This window comes from Pinus tabuliformis, chromosome 3_2, assembly GCF_031772625.1.
Source record: "Pinus tabuliformis cultivar Carrire ecotype Pingquan chromosome 3_2, CPIR1, whole genome shotgun sequence".
Classification (NCBI taxonomy): Eukaryota; Viridiplantae; Streptophyta; class Pinopsida; order Pinales; family Pinaceae; genus Pinus; species Pinus tabuliformis.
In genome coordinates this window covers 623,178,116-623,192,731 of record NC_142302.1, presented here as the reverse complement: position 1 = coordinate 623,192,731, position 14,616 = coordinate 623,178,116, and the positions used below count along the sequence as shown (strand labels likewise).

General features: G+C 39.5%; 1 protein-coding gene across 6 annotated transcripts in view; it reads left to right on the top strand.

Annotated features, from left to right (window-relative positions):
- The window catches only part of LOC149182170 (uncharacterized), a 227,006-nt gene that overhangs the window by 101,771 nt on the left and 110,619 nt on the right, over nucleotides 1–14,616 (top strand). Inside the window, exon 7 of one of the 6 annotated variants that reach the window (XM_089416777.1) lies at nucleotides 5,945–6,516. The exons of the other annotated variants lie outside the window; for them this stretch is intronic. Within the exon in view, the coding sequence (XP_089272903.1) occupies nucleotides 5,945–5,953 (9 nt within the window). The 3' untranslated portion in view covers nucleotides 5,954–6,516. Of the gene's footprint in view, nucleotides 1–5,944; nucleotides 6,517–14,616 lie in introns of those variants that run through there. 6 annotated transcript variants of the gene reach the window in all.

Sequence of the window (14,616 nt, the reverse complement as noted above, 5' to 3'; positions counted from 1 at the left end):
CCTCAACTACTCCTGAGTGAAATCACTCCATAGGCACTCCCAACTAGGAAGTGTATCTCTCCCAGAAATCACTTGGACCAATGTTTGCCACTCCTTGGAGAACTCTTGAGTGGCGTGTGCACCAACTCACTATAAGATAGTTTCTCTCCTAGCTACAAGTTCATCTCGGACAACTTGAATCCTGGTGAGATAGAAAGTAACGTTCTCACCCTTTTGCATCTTAGGTGTCCTTAGCTTCTCCTTGAGAATCATTTTTCAATTCTCAGATGGATCCTCGTACAAATTTACAAATCTCACATGTCCTCTGCTATATTCTTGTTTGCAACATGCGGGATGATATGATCCTGAAGCCCATTAAGGACCACCTCTTGGCTTTGCCCATCTCCTTCTTGAAGGTTGCCAATTGTTGTGGATCTGTAGGCTCAATCATCACTGCTGTTAGAAATTCCTTCAAGCCGTGCTTGTCTAGAAGAGATTGCATCCTAGCCTTCTAGACGCCAAAGTTGGACGCTCTGTCTAATCTGTCGTGGTCTCTGAGACATGTTGTGGCCATCTTTGAAAACTCAAAAATTGGAGAAATAACTTGTCCTCCTGCTATTCACATTCCTCCTCGAATGCGCAAATCTACTCTGGATAATTCACGCTCGCCTTCCGGTGTCCTTCCTTGAACTCGCATTGCCTGCGATTCCTCCTTCGGGCAACTCACTCTACCTCCGGATGTCCTACGGTTTTGACACACGCACCGCTAACCATGAAATTCACATTGGTTGGACTGGAAAGTCTACTATGACCTTTTTTGCTGGAAATTACGACCTCCTTTCTTACAATTGGAAAATTGAAAACGCTCTTGAGAAATATATTGGAAATTCCCTTTGTGTGTTTTTCTCTTCCTTCCCCGTGCTGATCTGCAACTGCAAAACCCTCGCTGCAAAATCACTGCGCGCTAGATTTTCTCTGTGAACTCACTAATCTGCTCACCGGAAACCATCTCTGACAATCCTATTGCCTGTTGCTATTGCTACTAAGGCAAATCAAATTTTCTTTCGTCCTGGATCTAGAAATCAAATTTCTTCCTCCAACAATTCACACTTCCTGATTGACCTGCGCAGATATGAAATTCTATGCTTCAGATCTCCCTCTTAAACTGCACAATTGCACTTGCTTTCGCCTAGAGCCTCTGATCCAATCTTTTTTGCTGTAATACCATGTGAAAATTCTTTGAACTGCAACAAATGGAAATTCATAGTTTCTTTATCTTCTGTTAAATTATTAACGACAAATGGTGAATAATTCACACGCAATTCTTCCCTATGTTGATATGCAACTACAAAACCCTCACTGCAAAATCCCTGCGCGCTAGATTTTCTCTGTGAACTCACTAATCTGCTCACTGGAAACCATCTTTGACAATCCTATTTCCTGCTGCTATTGCTCCTAAGGAAAATCAAATTTTCTTCCGTCCTGGATCTGGAAATCAAATTTTTGCCTCCAACAACTCACACTTCCTGATTGGCCTGTGCAGATATGAAATTCTATGCTTCAGATCTCCCTCTTAAACTGCACAATTTCACTTGCTTTCGCCTAGAGCCTTTGATCCAATCTTTTCTGCTGTAATACCATGTGAAAATTCCTTTCACTGCAACAACTGGAAATTCATAATTTATTTGTCTTCTATTAAATTATTAATGACAAATAGTGAATAATTCACACACAATTCTTCAAAAATAAAAATATTGCGGAAGCCAAAATACTGGATTGAGAAATAGATGCACACACAATGAAATAGACACTGTTATTTTTAGACAATTGTCTGTGGAAAAACCTTGAAGGGTAAACCAGCTTAACTTACAACTGGCTTAGCTTAGCTTACAATTGCCATCCTTTCTAGCTTAGCTTTGATAATTTATCTCAATTAGAAATATATTGGGAAAATTCTTTTTCATTGCAAGAACTCAAACTGGCCTCTTTGGGCTACTTGCGCTCCTTCTCGGCACTCGCACCTCTGTCCAGAAATGCGCATTGCAGCCTCAAATATATTCGTTTTGTCTCGGAGACCCTTCTAGGTGAGGCGTCCTGCCTCCCTGTGCCTTTGGAAACAATTCGCTCTGCCACATGGGACTAGATCAGGTCAGCAACTGAATTGATCCTCCTTTTCGCAACTCACACTAAAAATCTGGCTAACTTGCACTGCAGAATACGATCTACTTTGCTGGATAATTCAACCTCCTATACTGACCCCGGACCACTAGAAAACTTCCTACAAATTTCTTCGGAAATTCTCATTGTTGTTCTCTCTTTTTGATGCTCTTCCCTAGCTTCAACTGTGCCCTTGCTGAATGCTGCAAATTGGGTAAGTCGAATTGCTCGCAATACCACTGATGCCTCTTTCCAACCCCCCCCCCCCCCCCCCACACCGACTTTCTCTTATAATCTTCTGTTGGGCAACCAACAACCAAGATCTAATCCCGATCAATGGCTTAGATCACTTTGACTCCATCAATAGAAGTCTCTAAAGCAAAATCGAATTACTTTAATTAATTAACTTTAATTTACCACTTTTCCTAAGTTAGACTTAATATTTTAATTATGGCAAATTAATTTAATTAAGGTGTTTACCAAGCTTATCTCACAAAATGTTTTTTGGTTTTTCGAGATTTCATGTTTCTTAGCCTCTTAACATCATGTGAGACTATAACACTTGTTCGTTGCTACCAAATCCATCAAAAACTAACAATTTGTACAATCCTTTTTTTACCTACACATTTGCTTCAAAATCTTTATTATAATGGTACGTTCAAAGTTCAAAAGACAAAATATTCATCGATTGATCTTGAATGTTTGGCAAAACTTTTCTAATGGATAACAAAGCTAATAAACTTGAAAATTGAAATTAAATACCTTGGTTTTAAGTACTAACTAGATGCATGTAAAGGTCTAGATGTTGTTTGTTCCATGTTTCATCAATGATTCTCCATAGAGGAATATACTTTTGCCTTTTATCGCCATTTGCTGTTTTTATTGTCTTTTTGGCTTGATCCATGGCCTCATAAATAAAACCCATGTTGGATTTATCTCCATCCACCATTTGTCACCCTTCTCTAATATTGTTTTCAAACACTTTGTAATCCACCTCTTTCCCTTTAGTCTTTTTGCTCCACTGAGATGCATTTCATTCATCATAAGAAAACATCTTTCGCAAGTTGGCGTTTAATTGAACAAGGGATTGCAACAAAAGAAAGTTGTTGGAAATAGTGTGATGGTTGACTGAACAAATTCTCTACCCCCAGTGTGTTTCCTTGTAAGTGTCAAAACCCATGATTGGTTGTAGATGTAACTAGTTATGGATTTTTCTTTTTCCACACATTTCTTCACCCACTCAAATTTTCCAATACCCTCAAGCATGAGGTCCAAACTATGGGCTGAACATGGAGTCCACTAAATGGTGGGGTGTTTTTCCTCTAACATCCTTCCAATTGCAAGATAGTTGGAGGTGTTCACCCTACTACCTACACTACCTACAGTTAGTGAGAAAAGCCTTTAAGCCTTGTAGGTAGGTGTAGGCGCACGCTGGCATATAAGACTTAGGGGATGGGTATCGTTAATGACACCTGTGTGCCCTCGGCCCCTCTTTCTTATAGTCACCCCAATTTTTACCCTTTGGTAAGAGCTCAAGAGGAGGACTTCTCACTTAGATTAGGCATTTTAGATTAAAAATTAACCAAGATAATTGCATCCAAATCTAGTATAGGTGCATTTCATTTTAAGACATCTCATGGTTTTACTTGTCATTGTTCAATTGAATACTTTGTTTTGGCAAACATTATTTCATCTATATTTTGCAAGTAGAATACTAATTGTTTTCCTTTTGCAAGATATCCTTGTATGCTTTGATTTAACAATTGATCATATATATTTGAAAGCATCCTTATATCTTGTATCGTTGTGCTAACATTTTCTTGTTTCACTTTCAGGGTTACTTGTGCTTTTATTTGAAAGCATTTCATTTATATTAAGCAAATATCTTTCATTTTTTGAGCAATACTTTAAAAGGCATTGGTCTTTCATATGCTTATGCTTATCTCATGTGTTGATGATTGTTAATGGTTATTTCATTTCATATTGCTCACATCATATTTGCTTGTAATCTTTAAAAGGTAATCCACTTCATTTTAACATTCTCCTAGAAATCTCATATCCTTAATTTTCTTTTAGGGACCAGCGCCCATAGTTAGCCTAGGAGATAACTTAAACGGAGAGAGTTGGGAATAGGTGAAAACCCCTTCTCTTAGTTCCTTGCCACCAACCACACCTTGTGGGGTTAAAGGCTTTTTTCACTAACTGTAGGTAGGTGTAGGTGGCAGGGTCAACAAGAGGCATTATCTGTGATCACTTGTAGAACTAGAGATATGCCCTTCAAGTTCAGGGTCCATGAGAATATTATCGTTCTATTTTACTTTTGCTTTTCTTTTTTAACTTTCTTGTTCTTGCTCATGTTTGCTAGGATGACTTCAATCAGACCCAACATCTAGCTTCTTAGGTCATCAGAGACTTTATCGCAAGGTTCTAGTTGGCCTTCCAAATGTTGACAAAAAGAGCAACTCCAAATAGTAGGAAAACAACTCTCTAACAACCTTCAAGAATCTGAAAATGATCCCTTCAATCTCCTCCAAAAACAACTCAAAAATTAGTCGCAGATCTTCGGGGACAAGACCCTTGAAGCAACTTCAAATCTCCCGAACAAAATCAACCTAGAAGCTTTCCAACTCAACCTTTCAATCAACTCTCTAAATCTGCCGAAGAAGCTCCTTAAAACAACCCTGCAAATATCTCTCCAAACCCACTTAGGAAACTCAGCTCAAGAATTCCAAGAAGCTCAATTGAATAGTGTGAGTGAAATGGGGGAGTGGGGTGCGGTGCCCCTTTAAATAGGATTTAGGGGGGACTTAGGGTTTTTTTCGAGGTCGGCCACCTCATAATAAATGTTATTATTAATATTATTGATATTATATTAGTTAATTTGACCATTTTGGGTCCCGAGTTGTGTTGTATGGTACCATATGGAATTGGCCGATCAATGCAAAAAGGTCGGTTCAGTACCAAACTAGCATTTTTTGGCCCATGACCACTATTCGCTGCGTTTTTTGACTGAAACCATTGAACCGACTGGTTCTGTTCAGTTTGGTGGGGTTCTGATAACATTCATTGGAAGTCACTTTATCTTCCCTGCAGATTTTAATCTTCCCAACAATCCATTAAGTCCTCGAATGACCAAATGAAAGAGTAAAGGTGAAAGGGGACAAATCTATCTCAGGCCTCTTGATGGTTTGAAAAAAGGGGATGCAGAGCCATTTACGAGAACAACAAAGGAAAATGAAGAAATGCAAATTGCAATCTAAGTAACCAAAGGTGGGGCAAACCTTGTATGGATGAGCAAGAGTTTCAAATGTAATTGGTCAACCTTATCAAGAGCATTGGAAAGATCTAACTTGATAACCATAGCAGCCTAAATTTTGACCTATATTGTGTGCAAACTCTCATGAGCAATGGCCACAACATCACATATTTGCCTATTTGAAAGGAAACTAAATTACCTAGTGTACCAAAACTTAAGGAAACTTTTTTTTTAGTCTCTTGGCTATCACTTTTCAGATGATCTTATAAGATTCAAGTGGTTTATTTGTGTGTGTTTATCAATGTAACATATATTGCCGATATTGCGATATACTATGTGATTCACCCCAAGCTGATATTATTGATGCAAAATATCATGGTATTTTCTTTTAATGAAAATATCATGATACTTTCAATATATTACAATATTGTGGGTATATATCACAAGTTAATGGAAAGATTGCCCCGTTGATGCCAATAATGCTTTATAACTTGATTTTTGTTCTTTTTATCCTTTTACTTAAATTTTTAACATTATCATTGATTGTTTCAGGATGTTTAATTGTGGTTCCGACCTCATCAGACTTCGTATGGAGAAAGTCATATCCCATTCAGAATTCAAAAGACATAACAGTGTCCAAGATTTAAAGGTTGGCAAGATTGCGGTGTTTCCACTGGATTCTATCATGTATAAGGGTATGGGATTGGCATTGAATCAAAAGCACCAAGCCCGCTATGTACCTCGGTGTTGGTGGCACTGATTGTTGAACTCCACGCTCACGACCATACTAAATACCAAAAATATACCCTGCATTGGATTACAGAGTTTGGTCAAAATTGGAGGGTGTTGTTTGATGTCCTTGGAGGATTGAGGTAGAGGCAAAGGCTATGTTAGGGAGAAGAGAGTGCTACTAATGATGAGGATCTCAGTATGGGCGATGATTTTTGATGATATGTGGTTATTTGTTGTAACTTGATGTTTTTTGGACTCTAGAAGCCATTTAGGCCATTGATGCATGAGTATTTTTTTCGATATGTATCACAATTAACACATGGTGCCATTTTGCTAAAGTGGCCCTTAGTACTTACATCGTCCAGGCTATATACATCATCAATCTTTGCATATTTGTTGTTTAATGGTTTGCATACTTTACATATTTTAGTAGACCAGTGTACAAATTAATTCACAGGCTGGTTTCAATACTAGGTCTGGTTCTGATAACTTTGCTCATGATGATAAATCATGAGATACGTTATGAGTCTTTTGATGTGATTTTGATCAGCCTTTCAGGACTAAGAACTCTTCACAAATATTAGAGTTCAGTATCAATGTGTGATGTATCATTTATGGAATCTTATACATCTTAGATGCCAGTTTTATTTTCATATTTATATGGCAATGTGTTTGATTGATGTTGTTGTTGCTTTAGATGTTGAAAAAAATGAATATTTTTGTATTTTTTAAAATTTGCCAATATTCTCCAATATTTTCCCCTATATTGCTGAGTGTTATATTTTCCAACACCATAAATGTAACATTGGTATTTAGAGAAATTTTCGTTGCAATTGGTGGGGTAAGGATGGGGGATTAGTTGGAAGCTAATTTTTTAATTTATTCTTTTTAATTGTAATCATTAGGTGAGTTGGTGTGCCTAAAAAGAGCCTGAAGAAGCATCTCTCCATTGTCAAAATGGGGCATGATGCTTCATAATTTTTAATATCATATTTGATTGTTCTCGATATATTTTAAGGGACATGTGTATGTATGTGTGTATAGTAATGCAAACATACATGCATGTGTTTTTTAGCAGGAAAACAGTGTCTTTATGGAAAACTATTTTGTTTTCGCCATTCTATGTTATATTTTATTGCAATGCCTTTTCTAGTTCTTTGTGTCAATCCCTCTAATCAATGCCTTTTTGTGTTTGTTACTCCCTAGAGAGGATTATGGTTTTACATGGAAAGAAAGAAGGTTTTTTTTTTTTAAATAATGTCGTGATGTGATGAAATTAGGGCAATGGGACTAGAAAGTGCAACAAATCTGAACAGTGGTGCAAAAGGCAACTGCTATATGCAAAAATAAATACACACATATAGAGAGGTACAAAGGGGTAAATCGAAAAGGTAAACCCTAAAAAAGGAATAAAAATATTTACATTACTATCCAAGAATAGAGCCACCACTCTGCACCAGAAGTAGAAGTAGAATATGAACTACCTTTGTCATCATTAATCACTGTGAAGGTAACAATGTAGATTTTGGATGCCTTTGGGGAATGTACAGTACTGACTGGACCAGGTTGAATAAACCTGGGAGATACCTGGGTGCTACCTACAGGAGCTCTGCTAACATTTGAGGCTGAAAAGATAAATCTATTAGTTGGCATCTAGAAATATCATGGAGAGGAGGAAAATAAAACATCGCTATCGATGATTTGAGTGAACTAGTGGTGGTACATATGCATCCCTTTTGTAGATTAAGGTGTCTGTTAAGTTTTGTTTTTTCTATTGCTAAGTCATCTTGCCATATGAAAAATGGAGCGTGCATACTGTTTCATTTCTTCTATTTCTGTGAGTCATCCTTACAAAAAACTAAATCTTCCCTCATCCTTTTTCCTCTAGTTGCAGCAACGTGCTTAGGGCCTGCTTTTTTATTGATCATAATTTGTATTAATATGACTTTTTCTTGTCAGAGGGATTTGGATTGAAGTCCTATGTTATCTAGGTTGTATTAATTGGAGGCTACATTGTTTGTAATAGTTATTGGTAAAAAGGTTGTTGACTTCTCTGATTTTAGCATTAAACCTTTATAATGCACTGATGGCGAATTTACTCAATAATGCGCAACTTCTTTTCTTCACATCAGCTAGTGTTAAAGTTGTTAACTTTGAATTTATGATAATATATGTCAAAAGCTGATCTGCATTTAATTACTTAAAATCTGGGACTTTTTTTTTTGTGAATCAATCTTTTTCTATTAATTCATAAGAAGATTACATTGTGGATGTCACCAATTCAAAATAACTGAGGCCCCACTCCTACTGGATTTATTGGCCCTCAAGTACAAACAGAAAAACATAGAGGATAACCAGAAAAAACAAGAAGACTGGAAGTTAATGTCCCATAGTGACCAGAACTGTGCTCATCGCAAAAAGTGTCCCAAAATCATAGTTAGCGTGCCATGTTACCAGGGTCGGGGTGATCAGGATCTCCACCTCCAGGGCGTCGAAATGCCTCAAGCTCGTGTGATTCCATATGAGCCATTCTTCCTCCATAAGCATCCATCTGCTCATGAAGAAGCTTTTGGCCTTCACGAAGGAAGATTTGTTGATCCAAGAGTTTCCATTGATTATGCTGTATATCGCGCACAAAACTTGTGACCTCATTATGGTCACGTTGTCTGTCTCTTGCCAATTGTTCCACTGCCACTTTCACTACTCGAATTTGGGCCTCCAAAGAGTCAAAGGGTGGTGGAAGGTCCACACACACTAGAGATACCTCATGCGGCTGCACCAAACCTTTCTCCTTGTCAATTTGAGAAACTAGGTGGGAAATATCCTAACCTCGAGGGACCTCCCCCCTTTTGGACATCCCTCTTTGATGCAACATATTTGAATCACCAAGGGACTTTCAAGTCCTCCCCTCCAAGTGCTGGACACCTACCCCACAGGCTTCCTTGGTCCACCCACCCAACGTGGCTACAGTCAACACCTCACTTCCCACTTCCCACCACCAAATAATACCGCTAAGTCCACAACCTTTCTAGACGACCCAAATGCCACCTATCGAGGCTACAAAAACACTACTGGGCTTTCATTACCTATGAGCTTTGCCACCCTCAAATACCATCGGTAGATTACTCCAACCCTGAGCGCCTTGATCGATGTGAATTAACCCCCCAACCCACCAACCTCCACCACCGATTTCCAATGACTGCTCACAAACTTCCGAAAGACCACAATATAGACTCTAGCCTCCAAAAACCCACTAAATAGTAAGCACTTGAGGACAACACAAGACTCTCCCTGAAGAAAAGGAGATAGCAAGAAAAATGCCACCATGACCACCAACTATACACATGGACCCCTTCCACCTCCACCTAACTTGCCTTAATCCTCCAACAAGACAGAGACCAATGTGGCTGGAAAACAATAGAAATTGAACAACACAAGAAGGCCAAAGAAAAGGTATAGCTTACTTCCCCTTGACGTTGGCTGGAAGAGGACCTAAAGATACCAACCACCCTACCTCCAGCCTTTGTTTTGAATGCTTCATTCACTAAAGAGCCATGAGAGCTAGGATCCCAGGTAGCATGTTGCAACGTCTTAGGGTTTCGCTTAGTGCCACCTTTCTTTCTCGACAAAGTTCCTCTTACACACTTGCCGGCCTGAGAATGGGCGAAGCTTGATTGCATAGCCTCATGTTTCTTTGTAACAACAGCTCTCCAAGCTCCCCACTCCATCTCCTGTCTAAAACAAATGTCTTGGCATAGCCAACCCCATTCAATATAAACATGAGAATCTCTAGAACATTCTCTTGCCCAATGCATCACTGGGATTTCTTCACACAACTCCTGCTCATTAATGACACATAGATTGTTCAGCTATTCCTTGAAATCGAACCTCCTCTTGGCCATTTCCCACCCCCATCAGGGACTAGGACTTCTTTTTCAAATCAAAGTGTTAGATTTAAAATTTATTATTTTAATTAGTTAATTAATTAATTTATTTTACATTTGCAATAACATCCCATTGTTTCTCCTATAGAAGTTGTAGAACAATGAACTAATATAGCCCAAAACACAAGAAAAACAATGTTTAACTTACAAATCTGTAACTGAGTTTGAAAACCAACAATAATATTCAATATATATTACCTTGAAAACACTTCTATAACACTACTTTTGTTAAGATGACCAGTGCATTGTCTTTAGAATTATGGAGTGAATGTGGAAAGAAAACTTGCAAGATGAATGATTCTATTACAATCTCACAAGTTCATAAACTTTAGAAACAAATATTTGAATGTGCAAGAGCTAAGCTAGATATTATTCTTACATGCATATGCTCATATTGATTGCCAAAAGATGCTGATTTGATCTTTGTGTGATTTGTAAGTGGAGTCCTGGAATTTCATATCTTGTAAAATGTGATGAGCATTTGCATTATGGATGAGAATGGACAGAAACAACCATGAAAGAGCTGGGCAGGTTTACATTGTCGACTACAACAAATTAGAGTCCAAAGAGTCTTAAAAGGAGTTGTGAGTTTAGCCGTGAATCTAAACAAAATTTCTTGCAAAGGACCATGTAAGGGTTTGGTTTCGTTGATTACTTCTCCACTCTTGGTGATGTCATTCTTTTAGGTGGCCCTACATGACAAAGTGGAGGACACACTTTGCCTCTAGGAGTTAGAACTAGAATTTGTGGGTCTTCATAGGAGTTCGTAGGAGAGACACTTCTTGTAGCTAGATGAATCCCATGGTCTTATAATCATTAATGGGCTTCCCTGCTTTTCAAGTTCTGGTGACTTTACTTGCTTACCCCATAGTTTTTTTTTGGGGGGGGGGGGGGCAGTGTTGTTGACTGTTTTAGCCAACCAAGACTTCCCACATATCCAAAACCTCTTAGTCCCCCATCTCCCCTTGGTAGACCATGCCCTCCTCACCTTCTCCTTCTCCCTCTCTACCTCCTTTGCCTCGCCCCTAACCCTCTAGTTGACCTTGCCAACCGTGCGTACTACCTTCCTTTTTTATAGAGACTATGCTAACTCCTATACCACCCACCTCAAGGAATTGCTCCCCTCCATTTCCCACTTAAAGTCATTAAACACAACCACAACCAAATATGAGATACTTCTTACTGCCCTCGTGGAGGTAGGCTTGGATTCCTACTCCCACTATACTCGTCAACACATCCATAAACCCCCTAGATCTTGTCTTAGGAACCATTGGTTTGACAATGAATGTAAACCCCTTCATAAAAAAAACTTCGTCTGACCCTCAAACATGACCCTCAAACTTCGTCTCTCCCTTGTCTCAACAAAACTTATCGTTAACTCCTCTGCTGTAAAAAGCAAACCTTTCTCTCCTATAGGAGAAGGGATTTGTGTGAGGCACTTTGCCATTCCCCAAAAGCCTTATGGCGTACTATTTTTCCTAAACGCCATACCATCCCGCTTGAGCTCGATCTCAAGTCCCTATTTCCCCACACAACCTCCCTTTGTGACATTCCTGGATAACCTATTATCCACATCACCTCCCCTCCTCCTTATACCACCTTTTCTCTGAGAAGGACATTAGGAGAGCACTCAGAGCTATGAGTACTAATAGAACAATAGACGAGGAATGGCTTCAAGTTGAATTCCTTAAACATGGCATCTTGTCTCTTGAGTCCTATAGTGCATATTTATTTAACCATGTGGTGTGTTTAGCTTCCCCCCCTCTTGGACAAGATACATTATTCACCCAATCCACAAATCAATGAATAATTCTGATCCGAAAAACTACTGAACTATCATGGTAGGTCATACATTCTCCAAGCTTTATGTTGCAGTCTTGCACCAATGACTCTCCAAGGAAGGAAAAGTAGGTTTTCGGCCAAACTACCAGACAATTGGTCACATTTTCACTATCCAAGCCATTATTGAGGAGGCACATCATTGCTTAAAGGCCTATAGTTGCCTTGTAGACTTCCAGAAAGCATTTGACATAATTTCGAGGGAGGCTTTGTTGCAAAGGCTCTGCGATATTGGCATATCCAAGACCCTTTTGGTAGCCATTTTGAGTTATTTTTGGGATGGCTCAAGATTGCAAACAACCTTCTTATTTCATCCAGAGTACCATTGAAGTCAAATAGGGATGCCTCCTCTTGCCAACCCTCTTCAGGATCTATATTGATGAGCTAGAGTCTTTCCTACATGAGCATATCGAGGAAGGGGATGGTTGTCTTCTACACCATGTATTGATTTTGATCCTTTTCGTCGATGACTTGGTCTTGTTGGCTTCTTTTCTTGAGGGACTACGAAGACATTGATGCATTATCCAACTTTTGTGATCTTTGTTAGTTGATGGTCAACCTGGGTAAAACAAAGGTTCTGATCTTCAATGCATTGAAGAGATCTCTTACAGACTTACACTTCCACTATCGAGGTGTTGACATTGAGATCCTCACAACTTACACCTACTTGGTGGTATAGTTTGTTAGTTTTTGGTAGGAAGTGCTATAGCCTTGAAAATTGGTGGAGAGGCTAAGGTACATGAGTTCTAAAGAACCCAAAAACCGTTTGGTGAAATTTCACCCGGATTGTATTTTATTAAAATAATTAATATTTTTAATGGGGTTCCCAAGTCTAAACTTAGGAAAATTAAGATATTAATAGGTATTAATCAAAATATGGGTGAGAATGATCTAGAAAAGGCAGATCAAGTCATGTTTTAATCTTAGTCGTTGATTAGAGACTTAATCTCGGGCATTGAAGACTCAACAAGAAAACTATAAAATGGAGGCTTGGGATCATTTGGAAACACACACGGAGATAACGAATTGATCTAGAATTCGATTCCTTGGGCAGGGTTTGCTAAGGATTTCGAATTAAGTGATCATTCTATAATAGAGGGGTTGTGAGAAACCGGGAGGACTTTTCGGAGAATAATGTCCGAGAGGCAGAGAGAGCTTGTAGAGAGGCAATGCAGTAGCCAAGAGAGTTGACACTGGGCTCACGCAGCCCTGACGCAGAGCTAGAAGGGCTAGTGTAGAGCAAAAAAGCTGCCTGTCACGAAGAAGCTAGAACTGTCGGGAACAACCGGAACTGCCGAAACAGCCAGGAGAGCTGACGCAGAGGGCAAAAGAGGTGACACAGGGCTGATGCAGAGCCTGAAAGGCTGACGCAGGGCCAATGCAGAAATAGTTAGGGTTAGCCAGTCTTGTGCTGGATCAGTCGAAAGTCTCCTGGGTGAAGTGAGGTGACACTGATTCAGATTTTCCGCTAGTATATGTCTCCGTAAAGGATTGCTAGATGAACATCCTAGATTTGTATTCAGATATTTCCCCTGCATAATAATAAAAACCCTCAGAGCTGCTGTACCGGTTTTCCCGCATTGGGTTTTTCTGGGGACTGTTGTGTTAAAAAATAAGTGTCCTATGTATCTTGTTCTTTGCTCTGTTTTCTGTTTCATGAGATCAAATATTTAATTAGTGTAGGTTGCAGAGGTAATTTGCTTCAGTATTCCGAAGAATAACTTGATGAATGTAATTTAAAAATCAAGTAGGTGAAGTAGATTCAAATTTGCTACAGTAGGGGTTCTTAGAGGATTAGGAATTTTGACATGGTATCAGAGCATTGATTTTGAAACAGGAAAGAGCAGATCCAGTGCTGAGTAGTGAAGCTAAAAGCTGCACTTGGCAGCGGTTCGAATCCCCTTGGAGGGATTGCGCAGTCCTTGCCGGGAAGCTAATTCGAGGAAATCTCTTTTTGAGTGAGTTGACAGAGAGGTATGATTTCAGAATCGTGAGCTTAAAGAGGCAGAGGGAGTGACGCAGAGCCTCAATGCAGTGCTAGAAGGGCGCAGTTTCTGCCGGGGCAGAAATCTGCTGGAAAGAACAAAGACATGTAGAAGGGGAATTTTCTCCTCAGAGAACTTTCTGCTAGAAAGTTCGAATTTCTCACTTGCTGGGCAGCTGTAATAAGTAGTGACTAGAGGAGTCAGTTCGACAGTTGGGTGAGATGGCATCACATGGGCTTAGAGATCAGGACAGGTTGGACGAAGCCTCCAACTATGTTATATGGAAGACCAAAATCTTAGCGGTTCTGGAGGAATATGGTCTCGAGGCCTACAACAAAAGTGCTGACAATGATCAAAGAAAGAAGTACAAGGCCAAGTAGGGGAAGACAAAGCGGCTGATTCTTGATGGAGTTGAAGATCATGTGGTCTCACACTTGCAGGGCAAGGATACAACCCGGGAGACGTGGGAAGCCTTGTCTTCTCTGTATGAAATCACTTTCGAACAACGGAAGATGTATTTGGAGCAGAGTTGCATCGGACTTTGATACAGAAGGGAGAAGGGGTGAACCTCTATCTTCAACGTCTTCAGGACACTAGAGACCAACTTGTTGCAGTGGGGTCCACTCCTCAACCAACCGCGATGGTGAGGATAGCCCTGAATGGAGTCTCGGATGAATGGCAAGTTTTCGTCCAAAGTATATTGGGTAGGGAGAAACTACCTTCA